At 44.9% G+C, this 23,098-nt stretch overlaps 1 protein-coding gene across 1 annotated transcript in view; it reads right to left on the reverse strand.

Annotated features, from left to right (window-relative positions):
* The window catches only part of znf106a (zinc finger protein 106a), a 92,082-nt gene that overhangs the window by 26,562 nt on the left and 42,422 nt on the right, over window positions 1-23,098 (reverse strand). Inside the window, exons 5-13 of the mRNA XM_043698332.1 lie at window positions 20,017-22,194; window positions 18,400-19,093; window positions 15,919-15,988; window positions 14,528-14,682; window positions 12,454-12,514; window positions 11,272-11,619; window positions 4,222-5,011; window positions 2,906-2,961; window positions 1,483-1,628 (exon numbers count right to left, since the gene is read on the reverse strand). Coding sequence (XP_043554267.1) covers window positions 1,483-1,628; window positions 2,906-2,961; window positions 4,222-5,011; window positions 11,272-11,619; window positions 12,454-12,514; window positions 14,528-14,682; window positions 15,919-15,988; window positions 18,400-19,093; window positions 20,017-22,194 — 4,498 coding nt within the window. The remainder of the gene's footprint in view (window positions 1-1,482; window positions 1,629-2,905; window positions 2,962-4,221; window positions 5,012-11,271; window positions 11,620-12,453; window positions 12,515-14,527; window positions 14,683-15,918; window positions 15,989-18,399; window positions 19,094-20,016; window positions 22,195-23,098) is intronic.

Below are 23,098 nucleotides of genomic sequence, written 5' to 3' on the forward strand. Positions count from 1 at the left end.
GCCCTCCAGTTCTGGTCTGATCCGCAAGAGGAAATGTCCTGTTCACATTCACTTTAAGACCATTCAGAATCTTATAAACTTCAATCAAGACAAACTTCACTCTTCTAAACTAAGGTGGAAACAAACTCAGCCTACTCAACTTATCCTCATAAGGTATCATGACAGGTATCAATCTCATAATTCTCCTCGGAAATGCCTCCAATGCCTTTACATCATTTTTTTAAATAAGGAGACCAAAACTGCACACAGTATTTGAGGTATAGTCTCACCAATGTCCTTCATTTAGTAATATGCTTTTGTTTATTCTTGCCAAACTGAACTTCACATTTTTACACATTGTGCTCCAACTGTCAGGTGTTGGCCCACCCCTTCAACCTATCTTTCAATCAGCAACTTCATGTCTTGACCATGTTTTCCACCCATTTCAGGATTTTCTGCGAGTTTAGCAAGCACACTGTCGCTCAACTCAATGATTCAAATTGTATAAAGTTGAAATGCCAGTGCAGACCCCTGCAAATGTCCTCTCATCACACCCTGCCGATCAGACAAAGAAATATTTACAAATAGTCTCTGTTTACTGCCAGCCAAACTGCTACCCATGCTGATATGCTATCCCCAATACCGAAAGCTTTTATTTTCTACAATAACTGTGGCACCTTATCAAATGCGGTCTGGAAATAAAAGGACAGGCTCACCTTTATCTACAGTATGGAATCATAAATATGCTACAGTGTGGACACAGGCCATTCGGACCATCGAATCCACACTGAACTTCCAAAGACCATCCCACCCAGACTCACCCCCACCCCGCAAGTCTGCATTTCCCATAGGTAACCAACCTGGCCTGGACACTATGAGACAATTTAGCATGTCTAGTCCACCAAATCTGCACATCTTTGGACCGTGGGAGGAAATCGGAGCACCCGAAGGGAACCCACACAGACACAGGGAGAATGTGCAAAATCCACACAGTCACCCGAGGCTGGAATCGAACCAGGGTCCCTGGTGCTGCGAGCCCACAGTGCTAACCACTAAGGCACCTGGCGGTCACTATGAATTACTTCTTCAAAGAACTCCAATAAATTGGTTAAATATTATTTCCTTTTAAGAATACCACACTGACGCTTCCCAATTGTTGACAGTATTTCTAAGTGTGAAGCTATAATTTTTTTAATGACCAATTCAAACACCATCCCACGACAAACGTTGAAGTTAACTGGCCGCCAGATCTAGGTTTTCTGCTTTTCTCCCTTCTTGGAAAGGCCCTCTAGCTAAAATTCTGAGTTTAACTGTTTCCTTGAACAGCGAAGTCAAACCTATTGCTACCAAACCTTTCTTCACAGTCAAAAAAAATCATTTGTGGCTGATATAGAGTGTGCAGAAAACTGATGCCTAGTATAACTCCAACCAGGTATCACTGAAACAAAAAGCTAGATCAATGAATTGGCCCATCACCACGGTATGAACACAGACTACTCTTACCATCAGGTTGTAGATGCGCACGGTTTTATCAGCAGAGCAGGTATACAGGTGGCCATTGTATATCTGCATGGCATTGACAGATGCCTGGTGACCTTCAAAGGTTCCTTCAGTGGGATTTTCGTCCTCTGCGCCATCCGAAGATACCTCTAAGAGGACAAGGCAGTGATCACACAGAGAAACAAAACTTGCTTGCATCTCAAATCACCACGACTGCACACTCAAATTTCCCAGGATTCTTGGCAGTGCGGAGGAACAGAGAGATCTTGGGGCCCACATCTACAGATTCCTCAAAGTTGCCTCCCATGTTGATAGGGTTGTTAAGAGTTCGTATGTTGAGTTGGCTTTCATTAGCCGGGGGATTGAATTTAAGAGTCGCGAGGTTATGCTGCAGCTCTACAGAGTCCTGGTTAGACCACACTTGGAATATTGTGTTCAGTTCTGGTTGCCTCATTATAGGAAAGATATGGAAACTTTAGAGAGGGTGCAGAGGAGATTTGCCAGGATGCTCCGTGCACTGGAGGGCATGTCTTATGAAGGAAGGTTCAGGGAGCTAGGGCTTTTTTCACTGGATTAAAGAAGGATGAGAGGTGACTTGATAGAGGTGTACAAGATGGATAGCCAAAGACCTTCTTCCCATTATGGAAATGTCTATCACAAGGGGGCATTATTTTAAGGTTATTGGAGGAAGGTTTAAGGGACATGTCAGAGGTAGGTTCTTTACACAGAGAGTGGTGGGTGTGTGGAATGCACTGCCAGCAGTCGTGGTAGAATCAGATACATTAGGCACATTTAAGCGGCTCTTGGATAGGCACATGGAAGACAATACAACAATGTGAATGTAGGTTAGTCTGATCTTAAGAGTAGGATAAAAGGCTCGCACAACATCGAGGGCCAAAGGGCCTGTACTGTGCTATACTGTTCTATGTTCTATTACCAGCACATGGACATAGAGTCATAGAGACGTACAGCATGGAAACAGACCCTTCTGTCCAACCCATCCATGCTGACCAGATATCCCAACCCAATCTAGCCCCACCTGCCAGCATCTGGCCCATACCCCTCCAAACCCTTCCTATTCATATACCCATCCAAATGCCTTTTAAATGTTGCAATTCTACTAGCCTCCACCACTTCCTCTGGCAGCTCATTCCACTCTCGACATGTTGGAATTTGCTTGCTTCAGCACTGGAAAATCGATACCTGCCTCCTACTGACCTAGCAAAATGCCCTGATGATCAATAGGGGAGCAGGAAGCACTGAGAGGAGTTGGGTGGCTGTGTGGCTGGTGGGGGAACACACAGGCAGGGACAGAATTAAGTGGACAAGTCATCATCACTATCCATACATGCTCAAGGTCACGCCATTCAAACACACAAGTGCCCAACAAAATCTCAGTCATCTCGTTCAACATTGGGTTTGTTACCTGATGTGTTCCTTGATCCTTTCAATGATGACCCAGGAGTCTGTGTCTCAGCCACACTATTTAAAAACAGAAAACAAACATTGGTGTGGTGGACACCGCTGTCACATGGTAAACAGAGCCAAGTATCTATTCAAAGTTGATCCATGATGGGATTCTCCTGAGACAGGGCTACACGGTCAGAGTTTAGGTGTTAGTCAGAAGGCCAAACTGCCCTTGTGGTGCATGTAAAAGATGCTGATGGCACTATTAGAAGAGAAGTATGGCAGCTCCTCTGGTGAAATTTAACCCGCAACCAAGACAATATCACCATGAGGACTGTGGGACAAATGTATTTAAATGGAGACTGACAGCTGAGTTTCCCTACATTACAACTGACTGTGAAACACTTGGGGTGCCCTGAGTTTGTGAAAGGTGCTTTCTCCTCCCTACCCCTTTAAATCATCATAGAATCCCTAATGTGTGGAAGCCGGCCATTTGGCCCATCAAGTACACACCAACCCTCTGAAGTGAATCCCACCCAGACCCACCCTCCTACCCCATTCCCGATAACCCTGCATTTTCCATGTCTAACGCACCTAACCTACACATCCTGGACAATCCACCCTAACCTGCACATCTTTAGACTTTGGAGCAAACCGAAGCAGAAATCCACACTGACACAGGGGGAATTAGCAAACTCCACACAGACAATCACCCGAGGCTGGAATCAAACTCAGATCCCTGGCGCTGTGAGGCAGTGTTAACCACTGAGCCACCATGCTGCCCACTTCAAGCTTTCCCTTTTTCTAAAGTGATGGTATCGAACCAGCGAGGTTGGCTCATGACGGCACTGACTGCTACTGGGTCCAATACCACAGGCCCAAGATTCCTGGCGATGCTACACCTCCACATTATGGAGACCAGGCTGCAGCACTCAGCTTGGTGTCAATGCGGAGACTGTTTAACTCCTCATCAGCTGAGTCTGAGATCTCTCATTGTAGTCTGTCTAGGAAGAACATCATGTGTTTACATGGTATCTTTAATGTACTAAAACATCCCCGTGTAGATGTTTTAAAGTACAATTTTAAAGGAGAAGAGAGACTGGGAAAAGCAAGGAGGCTCCCAGGGAGGGAACTGCAAAGCAGCAAGGCTCAGGCAGCTGAAATCATGACCATCGATGCTCGAGTGATAAAAATGGCAAGAGGCCTGTAGTCGATGATCAGAGGGGGTAGTAGGCCTTAAAAACAGATTGTGCAGATAGATGAGAGAGAGGAAAGAGGAGAATTTGAAAAATGGGGAGATTGCTAAACCTGCCCATAAACGTCTCTGAGTCTCACCTCTTAGTGAGGCCAGTCACCATCTCACTGGTCGAAGTTACCTCGTTGCAGCCTGCTTTGGGGGTGTCAATCGGACACTGACTTGGAATCGGCTGCTCTCCTTTGGACGGGCTGTCAGGCTGCTCACTCGCCAGTTCCACAGATTCAACATCAATAACATCCATCTGGGGTTTGGGGATTTCGACCAGCTCCACAGAGAAATCACTGTCCGTGGAGGCACTCGCCATTTCACTCTCCCCCTTCGGGCCACCTTTCTCCCTGGGGACCGAGATGCCCTCTGACTCTTGGGGGGTTGAGGTCGTGACTTTTCCCTTGGGCGTCCTTTTATTTTTCAGTTTGCGGGTGGGTCGGAAAATCTCAGTGTCTTGCTCGGTGTCGCTGTTCTCCCCCACTTGTTCCACCCGGGCAGACTTTTTCTTCCTGAGTTTCTTCTTCTTTTTAACGCCTTTGCCCTCCGAGGCGGTGAAAGAGGACTCGACCACCTGTTCGCTTGCCCGGCTCCTCCGATCCTTCTCAGGAAACTTTGGATCCTTCTGGCACTTTCCAGCTGCCGGTGGGTTGGATTGGTCTGGCATGGCGAATGCCTTTCTCTGCTGGGCCTCCCCAGTCTCACCGCCTTTCTGGAGTCTAAATGCCGGGGGCAAGGTGCCTCGAGCTTCCTCAATCCCACTTCTGCTGCAGTCCACAGGTATACCCGGTCCCCCAGGGCCCAGCAAGGAGAGGCCTTCGCCAAGCTGCTGCAGAGGCGGTGGCAATGTGATGATTGGGAAGCTCAGAGATCGCATTTCACCTGCATGGAACAGAGGACCCGTTAGCCAAAAACACACACATCTCAATGGGATTCATCAAACAGTGAATTGCATTTGCCTGAAACATCAGGATGTCCACACAAGCTTTACACAACCAATGATACTCAGACAGATCATCACAGTCACAGAAATGTACAGCACGGTCCAACTCATTCATGTTGACCAGCTATCCTAAGTTAAACTAGCCCCATTTTAGATTAGATTAGATTAGATTCACAGTCAGTCGCCTGAGGCGGGAATTGAACCCGGGTCTCAGGCGCTGTGAGGCAGCAGTGCTAACCACTGTGCCACCGTGCCGCCAGCATTTGACCCATATCCCTCCAAACTCTTCCTATTCATATACCCATCCAGATGCCTTTTAAATGTTATAATTGTACCAGCCTCCACTACTTCCTCTGGCAGCTCATTTATACACACACCACCCTCTGCGTGGAAAAAGTTGCCCCATAGGCCTGTTTTAAAACTTTCCCCTCTCACCCTAAACCTATGCCCTCTGTACTTAGGGAGGATATTCCTGGAATACATCCAGGGAAGTTATTTGGATGGAACTGAGAAATGATCACCTTATTGGGATTGTACTATAGACCCACCAACAATCAGCAGGAAATTGAGAAATAAATTTGTATGGAGATCTTAGTTATCTTTAAGAATAATAGGATGGTTTTGATAGGGAATTTTAATTTCCAAAGATAGACTGGGACTGTCATAGCATTAAGGGTTTAGATGAAGAGGAACTTGTGAGGTGCACAGAAGACAATTTTCTGATTCAGTATGTGGAAGTACCTACTAGAGAAGGTGCAAAATGTGACCTACTCTTGGGAAATAAGGCAGGGCAGATGACTGAGGTATCATTGGGGAGCACTTTGGGGCCAGTGACTATAATTCTATTAGACTTAAAATAATGATGGAAAAGGATAGACTGGATCTAAAAGTTCCAAATTGGAGTAAGGCCAATTTTAACAGTATTAGGCTAGAACTTTCAAAAGTTGATTGGGTGCAGATGTTCACAGGTAAAGGGATGGCTGGAAAATGGGGAAGCCTTCAGAAATGAGATAACAAGAGTCCAGAGACAGTATATTCTGTTAGGGTGAAAGGAAAGGCTAGAAGGTGCAGGGAATGCTGGATGACTAGAGAAATTGAGGTTTTGGTGAAGAAAAAAGAAACATATGTCAGATATAGACAGGAGAGATCGAGTGAATCCTTAGAAGAGTATAAAGGCAGTTGGAGTATACTTGAGAGAAATCAGGAGGGCAAAAAGGGGGCATGAGTGGTTCAAGGGGGCAGCTCCCCACCACCTTCTTGAGGATAACGGGAGATGGACAATAAATGCTAGCCCAGCCAGCAATGCCCAAGTCCAACAAAGTTAAAAATCTCACAACATCAGGTTATAGTCCAATAGGTTTAATTGGAAGCACACTAGCTTTCGGAGCGACGCTCCTTCATCAGGTGGTTGAAGGAGCATCGCTCCGAAAGCTAGTGCTTCCAATTAAACCTGTTGGACTTTGACTTGGTGTTGTGTGATTTTTAACTTTGTACACCCCAGTCCAACATCGGCACCTCCAAATCAAGTCCAACATGTATATTTTTTTAAAAAAGGCTAGATTATTTAGACAAACCAAAACCCTCAAAAGTTGCAGATGCTGGAAATCAGAAATGAAAACAGAAATTATTGGAAAAAGTCAGATCAGGTAGCATCTGTGGACAGAAAGCAGAGTTAACGAGTTGGCTCCAGTGACCCTTCTTCAGAGACCCTCTTCAGTTCTGAAAAGGGAGTACTGAAGCCCAAGTGTTAACTCTGCTTTCTCTCCACATGTTACCTGACTTGCTGAATTTCTCTAGCAATTTCTGTTTTTGTTTCTAGATTATTTAGATTGTGGAAATGCAGTTGTAAGTAACTGGGATTAGATTTCTTTTCCCAGAGTTGGATATGGAAGGAGGAAACATAAGACACAGAAAGAGGATGAGCAGAGAATGGGATAAAGGTCATCGATGGCCTTATCTGCAATTGATACCATGAAATAGAGAGACTCTCAAGAAATAGAAGGGTTAATGGCACAGCCATGAATACAGGCTGAGGAGTCCACATGGAAAGGAGACTTCAGTGCAAGGATGACATTTAAGGAAGATCAGAAGGGTGGGAGAGGTGCTGAATAGCAGTTCTTGATACACAACCACAATATACGAACACCAATTGGCTGCCTGCAGTGAGGGTCACATCATAACACAAAAACCTTTTGTGACTTTCACATAGTAAAAGCAAAACAAGGTGTCTTACCAGACCACTATCATACAAACCATGACAGGAAATAAGAAATATTAGGTTACCAAATCTTGGTTATAATGATAGGTTTTTAAAAAGGCATTAAGATGGAATGGGGGAAGATACCACAACCTAGGGCACAGGTAGCTGAAAACGTGATCACCAGCAGAGGACAAATAGAAATCAGAGACATTAAAGAGAGATTCCCCGCCATCCCACACATCCAAAGGATCATTAACCAGCATTTCCGTCACTAGTGGTGCTAGAAAAACACAGCAGGTCAGGCAGCACCCGAGGAGCGGGAGAATTGACATTTCGGCATAAGCCCTTCATCAGGAAAGAATTGACTTTCAGGCATCAGCCCTTCATGAGGAAATCTGCAGTCCTCACTTTCACCTACCATATCCGTCACCACCAGTCACACATTCCCCTCCCCAACCTTGTTCGCCTTCCGCAGGGACTGGTTCCTCTGGACTGCCCTTGTTCAATCTTTCTTCACTCCCAACAACAACCCCCCCCACACACACAGCATCTTCCTCTGCAACTGCAGAAGGTGGAACACCTGCCCCATGTCTCTCCTCCCTCCTCGATCCATGGGGCCAAACATAACTTAGAGATAAAGCAGTGCTTTACTTCACACAGTCTAGTCTACTGCATTCACTGCTCAGAATGTGGTCTCCTCTACACTAGGGAAACGAAGTGTAGACTGGGTGATCGCAAAAGACCCTGAGCTTCCAGTTGCCTGCCACTTCCACACAGCACCCTGTTCTCTGGCTCAGGCTTGCTATGGTGCTCCAGTGAATCTCAGCACAAGCAGGAAGAACACCACCTCATTTTCTGCTTGGGAACCCTGCATCTGTCTAGACTCAATATCGAGTTCAATAACTTGAGGACTTGAACTCTCCCATCTTCTTGCTCCTAGCCCCACACATCAGACCTTGTTATCACATAGTCAGCTACAACGCATGAGGAGAGATTGACTAGGTTAGGTTTGTTTTTGCTGGAGTTCAGGCGAATGAGGGGCTATGTCAGAGACTTATAAAAATTCTAACAGGATTGGATAGGGTAGATGCAGGGAGGACTTTCCTGATGGTGGGTGTGTTCAGAACCAGGGGTCACAGTCTGAGGATTCAGGGTAGACCATTTAGGACAGAGATGATGAGACATTTCTTCACGCAAAGAGCGATAAGCCTGTGGAATTCATTATCGCAGGAAGTTGTTGATACCTAAACATTGAATGTATTCAAGAGGCAGCTAGGTATAGTACTTGGGGAAAACGGGATCAAAGGTTATGGGGAGAAAGCAGCATTAGGCTATTGAGTTGTTTGATCAGCCAGGATCATCATAAACACCCTGGACCAGATGGGATTTATCCTTGGATTCTCTGGGAAGCCAGGGAGGAGATTGCACAGCCTTTGGCTTTGATCTTTATGTCATTGTCTGCAGGAATAGTGCCAGAAGACTGGAGGATAGCAAATGCTGTCCCTTGTTCAAGAAGGGGAGCAGTGACAACCTGGGTAATTACAGACCAGTAAGCCTTACTTCAGGTGTGGGTAAAGTGTTGAAAAAGTTTATAAGAGATTGCAATTATAATCATCTCGATAGGAACAAGTTGATTAGAGGTAGTCAGCATGGTTTGTGAAGGATAGGTCATGCCTTACAAACCTTATTGAGTTCTTTGAGAAGGTGATCAAACAGGTGGACGAGGGTAAAGCCACTGATGTGGTGTATATGGATTTCAGTAAGGCATTTGATAAGGTTCCCCATGGTTGGCTACTGCACAAAATACAGAGTCATGGGATTGAGGGTGACTTAGCGGTTTGGATCAGAAATTGGCTACTGAAAGAAGACAGAGGGTGGTGGTTGATGGGAAATGTTCATCCTGGAGTTCAGTTACTAGTGGTATTTTGGGTCCACTGCTGTTTGTCATTTTTATAAAAGACCTGGATGAGGGCATGAAAGGATAGGTTGGTAAATTTGTGGACGACACTAAGGTTGGTATAGTTGTGGATAGTGCTGAAGGAGGTCGTAAGTTACAAAGGGACATGGATAAGTTGCAGAGCTGGGCTGAGGGGTGGAAAATAGAGTTTAATGCAGAAACATGAGAGGTGATACACTTTGGAAGGAGTAACAGGAATGCAGAGTACTGGGCAAATGGTAAGATTCTTAGTAGTGTAGATGAACAGAGAAATCTTGGTCTCCATGTACATAGATCCCTCAAAGTTGCCACCCAAGTTGAAAGGGCTGTTAAGAAGGCATACAGTGTGTAAGATTTTATTGGTAGAGTGATTGAATTTTGGAACCATGAGGTCATGCCGCAGCTGTACAAAACTCTGGGGCGGCTGCACTTGTTTTGCGTACAGTTCTGGTCACTACATTATAGGAAGGATGTGGAAGTTTTAGAAAGAGTTCAGAGGAGATCTACTGGGATGTTGCCTGGTATGGAGGGAAAATCTTATGAGGAATATTGAGGGACTTGAGGCTGTTTTCGTAAGAGAGAAGAAGGTTGAGAGGTGACTTAATTGAGACATACAAGATAATCAGAGTTAAAAATCACACAACACCAGGATATAGTCCAACAGGTTTAATTGGAAGCACACTAGCTTTCGGAGCGACGCTATCACCCGATGAAGGAGTGTCACTCCGAAAGCTAGTGTGCTTCCAATTAAACCTGTTGGACTATAACCTGGTGTTGTGAGATTTTTAACTTTGTACACCCAGTCCAACACCAGCATCTCCAAATCAAGATAATCAGAGGGTTAGGTAGGGTGGACAGGGAGAGCCTTTTCCCGAGGATGGTGATGGCTAGCACGAGGGGGTATAGCTTTAAATTGAGGGGTGATGGATATAAGACAGATGTCAGAGGTAGTTTATTTACTCAGAGAGTAGTAGGGGTGTAGAATGCACTGCCTGCAACAGTTATAGACCCACCAACTTTACAGGCATTTAAGTGGTCATTGGGTAGGTATACAGACAAGAATGGAATTGTGTAGGCTAGATGGGCTTCGGATTGGTTTTACAGGGCGGCACAACATCGAGGGCTGAAGGGCCTGTACTGCGCTGCTATGTTCCACGAAAGGTGGAGCAGGCTAAGGGGCCAGATGGTTTCCTCCTGCTTTTATCTTCTTTGTTTCTGTATAACGCACAACCCATTGTTCGCCACTGACAGTCCTCATAACTAGATAGTTACCCTCCTACCAGATTGTTATCCACTCCTTTGTCTGTTCAATTGTTCTTCTCTAGCTTTGGACTCTATCCCCCATCATCACTTACGCCTCATCCCCTCCCCCCACCCTATCTTCTGCATATAAACGGTCATTTTTCTGCGCTGCCATCAGTTCTGAGAGTCACCAGACCCGAAACGTTAACCGATTTCTCTGGCTTCACTGTTCAAGACTGCAGTTAAACTCAGGATTTTGGCTACAGGCCCTAACCATGAAGAGAGGGGAGCAGTAAACCGAAAGCTAAGTGATCAGTTAACTTCAACATCTGTGGACAGAGGTCAGAGTTAACTTTTCGGGTCAAGTCACCCTTCCTCAGAACCCAAAATGTTAATTCAGGTTTCTCTCCACAGATGGTGCCAGATCTGCTGAGCTTTTCCACCAATTTATTTTTGTTTCTGATTTACAGCAACCACAGTTCTTTCGGTTTTTTACATTAAAGAGAGGTCTGGCCTGCCTTCTCAAGTGGATGTAAAAACACCATTTCATAGAATAGGTAGGTGAGTATTTACATTAGTGTCCTGACCAATATTTATCTTTCAACTAGGATCACCGGAACAGATTATCCGCTCATCGATCACATAGCTATTGGTGAGATCTTGAAGTGTACAAATTGTTTTGCCATGTTCCCCAAATTCAGTGACAGCATAAAATATTTCATCAACATTGCAATGCCCAGGCGCATGCATGGTTCAATGCTTAAGCTTATGAAAGTGCTGCATCATCAATGCACATATTTTCCTTTATCCCAACCCTGTACCTTTGTTGTGAGCTCCTGGAAGTGCCAACTGCGATGAGGCAGAATGGAAACCACTGCTTGGCACCCAGGGGTCTTTCGCATTCTCTTCCGTCCTTTTTGGAGAGACAGGCTCTTGCTTAATGGAAGTGTCTGGCATTGCTTTCTCCATAGAGGTCTGGATGGCAGAGGATGTTTTGATGTTGTGTGGCCGGGAGATGGAGCTGGAGCCAAGGGATGAGTTGTTCAACAAGGGTGGCGAGAATGAGGTCTGCAAATTGAGCTCAGTCAATCCAACGTGCAGCTTGTTGTTGCTGCTCCTTTCAGTGGCTGGACTGAGCGGCAGTCGCTCCCCAGTAGAATCATATGATTCTGAAGAAGACCACAAAGATTCTGTCAGGAATGCAGCATCAATCACAGACACAGTCCCTGATAACTTCTAGGAAAACGGGCAGCAATATTGTGAACAGCCTGCCTTCCACTGACATCAGCCAGCTGACTAGCTGAATTATCCATCTACGCCTGCCCATCCTCTCTATCAACAGAATCTCTGTAAGAGATCTTATTCCTGTTCCCTCTCCCAACAGGAACCAATACCAACCCTATCCCATCCTTCTATGGCTTCTTCCTTGTGGGTAGCATGGTGGCTCAGTGGTTAGCACTGCTGCATCACAGTGCCACGGACCCGGGTTCAATTCCCACCTCAGGCAACTGTCTGTGTGGAGTTCGCATATTCTCCCCGTGTGTGCATGGGTTTCATCTGGGTGCTCCAGTTTCCTCCCACAATCCAAAAATGTGCAGGTCAGGTGAATTAACCATGTTAAATTGCCCACAGGGTTACGTGCATGAGTCAGGGGTAAATATAGGGTAGGGGAATGGGTCTGGTTGGGTTACTCTTCAGAGGGTCGGTGTGGACTTGTTGGGCCAAAGAGCCTGTTTCCATAGTGTAGGGAATCTAATCTAAAAGCTCTCTGTACTCCACCTTGCACCCCAAGCCCCACATTTCCCCCTTTCAGCCTCACTCCCAATACCTCTTTCCCAATATCACCTCCTAGTCTACTAATCAATGGGCACAAATGTGATGTCTGATTTGAACCCTGAGTGAGAGCTATCTTGGAATCAGACCTCTAAGCAGCACTGTACGAAGAGTGTCAGCTTGGATTCTGCACTGAAATCTTTGGTGCAAGTCTTTTAAATGAAACACACCTTGTAGTCCTTGAAGGATTTCAATTCTCTTGCTCCTCAAAGTACTCATTTCCAGAGTGATCTGTACAGAAGATAAAAAGGGACCTGTGATAAAAAGTAACAGCGTTCCCAGCATACTGTGAACACTGGAACCTTGCATGAGGCATTCCATTGGGAAATAAAGCCAAATGTGTAAAACTGCAAGGAAGAGGCATTTTGTTACATCTTTATGTCTTGTGCTCATCAGGATAATCAGGAATTAGTAAGAGTTACTAATGTAAAGAGAGTTTTTAAAAAAAAATTCAGTTATGGGATGGTTGGGCCAGCATTTATGCCAGTTCCTAGTTGCCCTCTGCAGACCTCACTTTCTCCTTGAGAAGGTCATGGTTCATCTTGAACCAGTGCAGTCCACGTGCTGCAGATAGACCCACAATGCCCTAAGGAAAGGAAATCCAGAATTTTGACCCAGAGACACTAAATGAATATATTTCCATATCAGGATAGTGGATGTCTTGAATAGAAACATGAAAATGAAGGTTTCCATGTATTTGCTGTCCTTCGAGACGGAAATAGCTGTGGGTTGGGAAGGTGTTGTCTAATGACCCTGCTGAATTCTGCAATGCATTTTGTAGATAAAAGTACACACTGTTGCTGCTGACTGTCGGTGGTGAAAGGAGTGAATGCTTGTGGATGTGGTGCCAATCAAGCAGGCTGCTCTATCCTGGATAGTGTCAATCATCTTGATTATTGTTGGAAATGCACCCATCCTGGCAGGTGGGGAGTATTCCATCACACTCCTGACTTGTGCCTTGTAGATGGCTTTGTTCATCAGGATGTGAATCACTTACAACAGGATTCCTGCCTCTGATCTGCTCTTATAAACCCTAGTGGCAAATCCATTTTAGTTTGTAACTAAAGGTTGTTGATAGTGGGGAATTCAGTGATGATTATGCCATTGACTGTTAAGATGATTAGTTTTTCTCTTGTTGGAGATAGTCATTGCCTAGCATTTGAACAATACAAATGTTACTTGACACTTGTCAGCCCAAGTCTGGATATTGTCCAGATCATGCTGCATTTGAAAATGGACTGCTTCAATCCCTGAGGAGTCATGAAGGGTGAACATTGAGCAATCAGTGAACATCCTCATTTCTGACCTTATGATGGAGGGAAAGTTATTGATGAAGCAGCTGAACGCAATTAGGCCTAGGACACTTCCCTGAAGAATTGCTACCAAAAAGTCCTGGAGCTGAGATGATTGACTCCCAACAACCGCAACAATTTTTCTTTGCAATAGATATGACTGAACCAGCAATCAACAGGACAGATATATACAGGGATGGTGATAGTGTTCACTGGGATTTTGCAAGGTACAATTCCCTGAGTTCGACTATGTCAGGCTGTTGCTTGATTTGTCTGAAAGACAGCTCTCCCAATTTGGGAACTAGCCCCTAAACATTATTAAGAAGGACTTTGCAGGATTGACAAGGCTGTGTTTGCCATTATCATTTCCAGTTTGAGGTGGTCCATCTGTATCTATTGCATTATTTCAATTTTTTTATCAGTTGATACAATCTAATGTCTCGCTGGGCCATTTCAGAGTCTGATAAGATTCAGTACTGTGGGTCTGAAGTCACGTGTAGACAGACTTCCTTCTAGAAATGACATTAGTGAAGCATTTGGGTTCTTTTACAATAATTAGCAATAGTTTTGAGGTCATCACTATACCATATGTGGACAGTTTTGATTGATTGGCAAATAGACTAAAGGAGTTTGCCATGGAGTTGCCCTAGACAATGGTTATGACAGTTAACAGGCAGGCTGACTCTGATTGGTCAAGGTATTGCCCTGAGAAATAAACCAGCGAGCGGCTGTCATCTATTTTGTTGAGTTGATACATGCACAGTGAGTGCACATTTGTTAAACACCATACCCATCATCAAGCATTGAACTACCTGCCCCTTCATATTATCAAGTATTCATATATGTGGGAGAGTTTCACAAACATTATATCCCATTCTTAGATCTTATCCAATGTCACATCCCATTCACTGGTTTAATCCAGAAGATATTTTTATTCCAACATAGCAAGTACCTGTTGTTTGAGAACCAACAGCTTTTGAACCTCAATGTAGGCAGCCTGGAGCGTAGCACGTGCCTGCAGCAGGTTACCATCCAAACTTTGCAGGGCTTTGTTTAACTCATCCTCTCGTAATGAAATGCTCAGCAACTGGTCCACCTGGCACCTTTCTGGAATTAGATAATCAACAGTCTGAATCCTGACCCACTTGAACATGGCACTCACTGAGGATGGTACATATAGAACAGCATTCCATATCAAAATGAAGCATCCGAATCAGTTGCCAGGTGCTCAATGTCTTCAAGAGTTGGGGGTAACATTGTGTCATATTCAGACACAGTATAAATCTTTTATGATTGTAGAGCTGGATATTGGAATTAACAGCTTTGTCGCAGTTAATGAGTGGTAGCATGGTGGGGGATTGAGTGGTAGTTTTTTTTTTTAAAAGAGGCCTGATCAGTACACTGACCTCCTAGCGTACTATAAAGTCCCATACTTCTAGGGCTCTACCTGAACTGTGAGCCTCCCATTCTCTGCTTATAGAGTACTCCCCAACAGCGAGAGATCCTGCTAACTGCTGGTACAAAATCCAAATGGGCAGAGTTTGGAAAACTAAAATAAATGCTGGGAATACTCAGCAGGTGAGGCAGCATCCGTAAGGAGAAGAACAGATTCTCATTTCAGGTTTATAATCCTTTGGTTAATCTGGAAAAAATTGAGACATGTGACAGGTTACAAGAAACATCAGAGGCAGGAAAGGTGCACACAAAGAAGAAAGGGGAGGTCCTGTGTTAGGGTGGCAGACAAGAGAGTGAGAACAAAAATATGATGGCACAAGGATAGAGAGGACGGAAACAATGAGTCTTGAGAAGGCTTAAATAGCAACAGCAAAACCAATGTCTAAAAGAAATGGGAGCAGTCATTGTGATTTGAAACTGACAGCTCAAGATGTTGAGCCCATAAAGCTGTAGAACCTTCTAATTGAAGGCAGCCCCCCAAGTTTCTGTTGACCTTCACTGCAGTAATGCAGGAGATTGAGCACAGAGGGGTCAGAGCAGTGTGAAGCATTAAAACAGCAGGTCATTGCTAGTTCAGTCTTACACTTGTGAATTAAACACAAGTGTCCAAAGCCTTGAACGGAGCTGCTCATTAATTGCTCAGACTGGGGTCAAGGAGAATTCAGCACAAGAACCTCACCAAACAAGGTTTCTTGTGATGCAGAGGTAGTATCCCTTCTGCTGAGCCAAGTCCCACCTACTCCAGAGGTGTGTAGTAACATCTCTGAACAGACTGCTTAGAAAATATACATAATGAAATAAGATAGAGGCCTGACAAACAAGTGAGGATTTGAGAGTACTGGGACAATTACAACAGAACCACTAGGTTCTACCAGTTTCCACACTCACCTCTTTTGCTCTTGAGTTTTCTTCTCTTATTTTTCCTTTCCAAGCAAGGGACCTCTGGAGACAGAACATCCTACACAAACATAAAATGTCAATACATCCACTCAATTATTCAACACACTTTACTGCCGAGGTCATCTCCAAATCCATCATCCTCTGCACTGTATAGCCCGGCCTGATAGTTAGTGTAATTATTTGTCAACAGTACTCCTTCCGGACTGGAAGGTCTGGGTCTGATAACAATCTGGATTGAATTAGTAGATCTTCGCCTCAGCCTCAATGGCTAGCTGATTATAAAGGTTGAGTAGGCAGAGCTCCTGAGATTGTTACTGGGAAGGGTGCAAGAAGTTGAGGCCGACTCATTCAGACTTGGCTGAAATGTTGCTGAAAGCTATCCAATCCTCAACATCTAGGCTGTCAGATGAAGACACAACAGGGACAGAACAATAAACACTTTCAGAATCATCAGGGTCAGATAGCATTGAGGAGGGCTAGTTGCAAAAAGCCTTTGGAAAAAATTAATGAGATGTGGGTGTCATTGGTCAGGCCCACTCTTTCATTGCTGCCCTCAGATGTGGCTCTGGGGCCTTTTTGGATTGCCACTGGCTTGTCAGATGGCTTCTGATGGCAGTTAAACATCTGTCATGCTGGTGTGAGACTGGAGTCACGAACACCAGACCAGGTCAGTTAGAGAGTCATAGAATCACAAAGATGTACAGCATGGAAACAGACCCTTCAGTCCAACTCATCTATGCCAACCAGATATCCCAACCCAATCTAGTCCCACCTGCCAGCACCCGACCCATATCCCTCAAAAATATATGCATTTGTAAAAACCCTTTGGATTCTCCTTAACTCTATTTGCCAAAGCTATCTCATGTCCCCTTTTTGCCCTCCTGATTTACCTTTTAATTATACTCCCACTGCCTTTATACTCTTCGAAGGATTCATTTGATCTATCTTGTCTATACCTGACATACGCTTTCTTCTTTTTCTTAACCAAACCTCAATTTCTTTAGTTATCCAGCATTCCATACACCACCAGCCTTCCATTCACCTTAACAGGAATATACGGTCTCTGGACTCATTAACTTATTTCTGAAGGCCTCCCATTTTCCAGCCATCCCTTTACCTGCAAACATCTGCCCCCAACCAGCTTTTGGGAGTTTAGATTCGATTACTAACAGTGTGGAAACAGGCCCTTTGGCCCAACAAGTCCACACCAACCCATTCCCCTACATTTTCCCTTCACCTAACACTATGGGCAGTTTAGCATGGCCAATTCACCTAACCTGCACACCTTTGGACTGAGGGAGGAAACCGGAGCACCCGGAGGAAACCCACGCAGACACGGGGAGAATGTGCAAGCTCCAACAGACGGTTGCCTGAGGCGGGAATTGAACCCGGGTCTCTGGATCTATGAGGCAGCAGTGCTAACCACCGTGCCGCCCCGGACAGTGGTTAAAACATAAAATTCACAACCACATGGAGTTCTTGCCTAATACCATCAAAATTCACTTCCTCCAATTTAGAACTTCCACTTTTAGATCAGGTCTATTTATTTCCATTACTATTTTAAAACTAATAGAATTATGCTTGCTGGCCCCAAAGTGCTCCCCCACTGACACCTCAGTCACCTGTCCTGCCTTATTTCCCAACAGCAGGTCAAGTTTTGCACTTGATTCAAATATAGAATCAGAAATTTTTCTTGTACACACTTGAATTCCTTTCTATCTAAACCCTTAGCACTATGGCTTCTCCCCTAAAGATTCGCTAGTAGGGCCCTCTTGTGACGCAGTGGCAGTAGCCATACTCCGATCTGGGAGGCCAGAGTTCAAATGTCTCATCTGCTCCAGAGGTGCGTAATAACATCTGTACAGGTTGATTTAGGAAAAGGTTAAGTAAACATAAAAGGACCATGAATGAATCAGTGGACTTTTAACATAAATCACCTGCTTGATTCTCACTATTGCTGACATTATTTACAGATTTTATCTTTTTGAACCAAATTCAGATTCTGAAAACATCATGACTGAGACTTAACACTCCATTTGCTGGATTATTAGTTCAAGCCCCCCAAGTATTAGTCAAATAACAATCTAAGTAGAGGACAGTGGTTACGATGGTTTTCCTCAGGATGAGTACACGTCATGGAGTGAGGTCCTTAGTGTAAGTGAATTGTGAGGGGATAAATGTCTAAAACGGGAAGCCAGTGAAAGCTCATCTTCTCCTGCCATTACTAAATCCAGCAGGGATTCTACATCAATAAAATCAATTCAAGAGGAATGTTTTTTCCCCAGACAGTGGTTAAAACATGGAATTCACAACCACATGGAGTAGAGGCAAAGGGCATAAACTCAAGAGGAAGATAAATTAAAAGAATTTGAGAAAATAACAGAAGACTCTTGGGGACTAGCCATTGGATCAGCTAATAATCTGTTTCTGTGTAATTCTACTGAATGTAGTGAGTAGTATTTAACTTACAGTTGTTGCTCTTCTTTTCTTCCCCAGGGTCTGAGCGTCATTGAGTTCCCCTCCAGATGTGTAGCTGCTATCAGTTGCCCCTTCTGCTGCATTCGGTCCTTGTACTGCAGCTGAAGAACTCTGCTGGGAGAACACCTTGGACCTTTGGCTTGTCGTAGCAGTGTTCTGCCCACAGGGGTCATCGCTAGTGGAGTTGGGACACTTTTTCCCCGGGCCACTGTTTATTGTGGAAACACGTTCGAACTCCAGGGGCGACTGTGAAGTCCGCTCAGTCTTCACGAAGGGAACATCCCGGGTGGAAGTGCTCGTATCAGGCATAGCGTTGACACCACTGCCGCTGAACTGGACTGGACTGGGGAAGGCAGGACTGTTGCGGTTGGCTGGTTTCTCCTGGGAGGCCTGTGAGTTTGTTCCCGAAGGCGCAGCAGATAGCTGGCTGCTTGGAATGCTGGGTGCACGTTCACTGGCTCGGACTCCCCCAGAGTCTTTCCCCTCGTCGCCAAACAGGCTGTAAATCGACCTCCTGTCTGTGACCACACTGCTTTCAGAGAGGCTGCGCTTCCGGACAGTTCCATTTGGAGTGATGGAGATCCCTTCCCACTGAAAACCTTCCAGAGAAGATAAATTTTCATCTTCATCCAGCTCCAGAGCTTCCAGATCAGTTTGCACGGAAGGAACCATCTCAATCCCAAACCTAGAAAAAGAACCACATTGCAAATCCACAAGCTGTGCCCAGGCAGAGTCCAACAGCAAAGTCAAAACCAATATGTCCATGTACAGTTACAGGCACCGATCCCTCATGTGGGATGTGGATAAGGAAATATTCAGAGATCTGGAAACAATATAGGGCAAGGGGTGGGGAAAGGGACAGTGAACAAGAAAGAGTGGGGAAAGGACAGAGGGTGGAGATGGTGTGGGAGAGGGGGAACAAAGGAAAAGCAAGTGAATGCTCGGGAAGACAGAGGCGTGTCTAATTGGGAGAGAAATCCAAACCCAGACTCAACAGCAGTCCACACGTGCCCAGTCACCTAGAGATGTTCAGACTGGCAAGTACAGCTGGGGGACAAAAATCCAGACACATAGTTCAAATCATTGTATAACAGTGAGAAGCTTTTACTGGAGAAAACCCGTCCAAATCAATTCCCAAGTACTACCACATGGTGTCAGAGCCCCTCCAGGTTCCTGTCTTTGAGGAACCATTTCATCTCCACCCAATTCTCCCTGCTGCACCACTTTACTCAAAGCAATGAGCTACCAAATCCTAGTTTTGATTAATTTGATCCTGAGATTGAGCTCATCCCTTTGAGCATCTCACTGTGCTCAGGAAATCAAGCAGAAGAACTTAACTACACCCCACTCATGATGAATGGTCTTCAATAAAATGATACTCAACTAACTATTCCAACTTAGGAGATAAGAAGATGCTAAGACTTTTTGGAGCACCTGAGAATGCTTTCACATAACTGTTGAGCATTGGGATAAGAATGACCTGACTGTACTTAATAGCCCAGCTACATCAGAGAGTGTGCATGGCCAAGACAAGATCACCAAGTTATTGACAGACTAGACAGATTATAAGAACTAAAGAGAAAACGAACAATTTCTTTCAGTACTGACCTCGGCAAACCCTTCCCAAGCTCCTGTTTCTTCTTCGCGACCTGTTGAATGACTTGATCCCAGTTGAGGTGACGCCGTGATACGTTCAACAGCTGGCGCAAGGTTGGTTTTAGGCCAGATTCCTTTTCTGATTCACTCTTTCTTTGGCTCCCAATGCTCCGAATTCTGCGGGCAATATTGAGGTTCGGTTCAGGGACATGCGTCCCAGGCCTTGCCTTTGCGTTGATGTGGCGGGTCAGGTCTCTCTGTATCGAGGTGGGAAGCCCAAGTTTGTTGAGCTCCGAGAGGAGATGGTTGGAGTTTTGAGGACCCCCGTTCTGCAGCTCTGAGTCGGAGGAACAATTATCACTGGTCTTGCCATAAGCAGTGCTTTGAATCTCATTATCACTTTTGGTTTCAATCATTGCAAAGGAGAAGGTGGTAGGTGAATGAACACTGCTTCCTGCAGCTGAGGTGGCCTTAAATGCTCCTTTTGCAGCTGAAAGTTCGCAATTCACACCATCACCATTCTGAGAATATAACACAGCCATTTCCTGCTTCAATGGATTGAAACGTAGTTGCCCCTGACCTGAACAAATGTTGGCAGAGTCTACACACATAGTTTGTTTTGTTTCTTCTGAGATGTCAGTAAATTCCTCTTCACCAATTGCTTTGCAGCCTAATCGAGCTTCTGCCATGTTTGGATTTGCACTAGCCGTTGCTGGGGGGGACTTGCAAGCTGTTTTATTGTTTCTATTTTTCCAGTTAATCTCTGTGGACTCTGTACAAGCTTCCTGCTGGCTGCACTTCACAGCTTCAGTCTGACTGCATCTCAAAGCTTCTCTGGCACGCCTGAGCTCTTCACTCAAACTGCTGTCCAGCTGGTATTTACCGGTACTGTTTGGCACATCCAGCGAAGGTTGTATAGTCAGGCTTCGGCTAGATTGTGTTGAAAGTGGAGCTCCCGATGCAGTAAGTGGGCTATTTGGCTGTAGTATGGCATTACTGAATGGTGAGCAGCTCTGTGTTTCTAAACCGGGTTTGCTCAGGGACTTCCCACTTTCTGTGCTACACGAAGATTTATTTTCTTTCAAAAGACTTGTCGGATCTAAATTTGATGCACACGGTGTGAATTCAGGAGGAGGAAATGATTTGGTGCGAAGTGTACCAGGAACCCGATTCCCATCTTTGTCCATTATTTTGGTTCCATTCTCAGAGGCACCTGCTTGCTGATTCAGAGAATTCTCACAGCCATTCAGGCTGCCACTTGTCTTCCCAGGGACAGAGGCAGCGCTGCCCTCATGTTCCGTTTCTAGTTCTTTAGGTTTTTGCAACATACTACCTTTCATGGAATCATCATTGCCTTTTTGTTTAGACCCGGGATCTCGGGCTGCCACAGGTACCTCTGCAGATTTATGAGACCGATAAGGGGCCCACCGATGTTTCTTATCTCTTGAGGGGCTCGACCCTTTCCCCCCGTTCTGGTCTTCTTTACTCAGTTTGCCATCCTGTGGGTCAAACATCATCATTCCTTGATTTGTCACATCATCTCTAGTGAAATCCATGTAGCCCTGGAATGGGCCATCACCCAGGTTCCACCTGTCACCGGGGTCCCTCTGTGCCAACGCTGCTCCTCTGCCATCAGCTGTCCGCCTCCAGTTTTGTGTGTTCTCCCAGATATACCGGTCTCTTTTAGCCTCTTTTTTATTCAGCTTGCGCAGTTTCGCCATATTGTTTAATACACAAGGCTGGAATCTCGCATTCGGACAAGTGGTCATGTACTGAGATGGATTGTCCCCATTGTTGCTGACATTGGTGTTCCAGTTGGGTGCTCCACTCTGGCTTTGGGAGTGCCAGCCAGACACTCCCCCTGATCCACTGGAATGCCAGTTGTAGTTGGAATACCACTGTGGCGAGCCTCCTGTACCATGTGAATGCCAATTATAAGATCCCCTTGGTGAGTGCCAAGGAGCCCCTGAATTGGTCTTCCAATGGCAATACTGAAAATTGTTTGATCTGGAGTTTCCATAATCTCGTGACTCCCAATCCCAGTTACACTCTCCTTTTTCATGATGCCATGGGGACGGATTATACTTGCTCATGGGTTCAGGGTATGCCTGTCGATCTTCTCGTGGCCTCCTGTGCTGCCTGTCATCATTTTCTGTTGCTCTGTTCCATGTTGTTGAAGTATCATTCTTTCTGCATGAAAAGAAAACGGAAGCGGTCAGACAGAATTACAGCAATTAGAGCGTACAGGGACACCATTCAGCCTGTCATACCTTCACCAGCTCTTCAACTGTAGTTATCTACTAAATCATTTCCAGCCCCTTTTCCATCACATTTCATTTTTCTTTTCCAAATATTGATCTATTCCCCTCTAAATATGATCATTTCTGTTCAGCAATAACTAATGTATATCATTCCATGTTCTAAATTCTCTATGTTAAAACAGTTGTCACCTCTTGAAACCTCCTCTAATCTCAGTTAGATTTCCTGTCCTTGGCTTTCATTGTGACTGTGCACATTCCCCAATTCCCTGCACCCGACCACTGGTGACCGAGTTAGCTCTTGCTCTGCAAACATACTTGCCTGCCAAGATGCCCTTTTCTTTAAAAAAAAAACTCTAAATACCCATCTTTTTGTCTAAATCTTTAGCCTCTTCTACAGTCATATGTTCCACTCTTCTTACCACTTCTCTATTGACGCGAAACAGTGAAATTTGCAAGATGGCTATGTTTTACAATTTAATTTCAACTCAAAACTACTTCGGAGAACTGTAGAAAGAAACATGTACTTGCCATTCCTGATAAACACCTCAGTTTGGAGAAATACCCATGTGATCTCATGCCATGAGGAGAGAAACTCAAGTGTAAATCCATTGCAATGGAATGCTAGTTTTAACACCTTTCATAGTATCCCACAGAACAGAGCACAGGTACTAATGAGATACAGGTCGAAGAGTTGAAACTCTCCACCTGACAAATCTTCGCTGTTCTGTTCAAAACAGTAACGAGCAAAAATAACTTCTCAATGTAGAGAAGTTTAACTTGAACTGACAACTGGTAGTATTGTGGATGGTGAAGACACAAAGAGATGTGATTAA

Source organism: Chiloscyllium plagiosum, chromosome 10 (genome assembly GCF_004010195.1).
Source record: "Chiloscyllium plagiosum isolate BGI_BamShark_2017 chromosome 10, ASM401019v2, whole genome shotgun sequence".
Taxonomy (NCBI): domain Eukaryota; kingdom Metazoa; phylum Chordata; class Chondrichthyes; order Orectolobiformes; family Hemiscylliidae; genus Chiloscyllium; species Chiloscyllium plagiosum.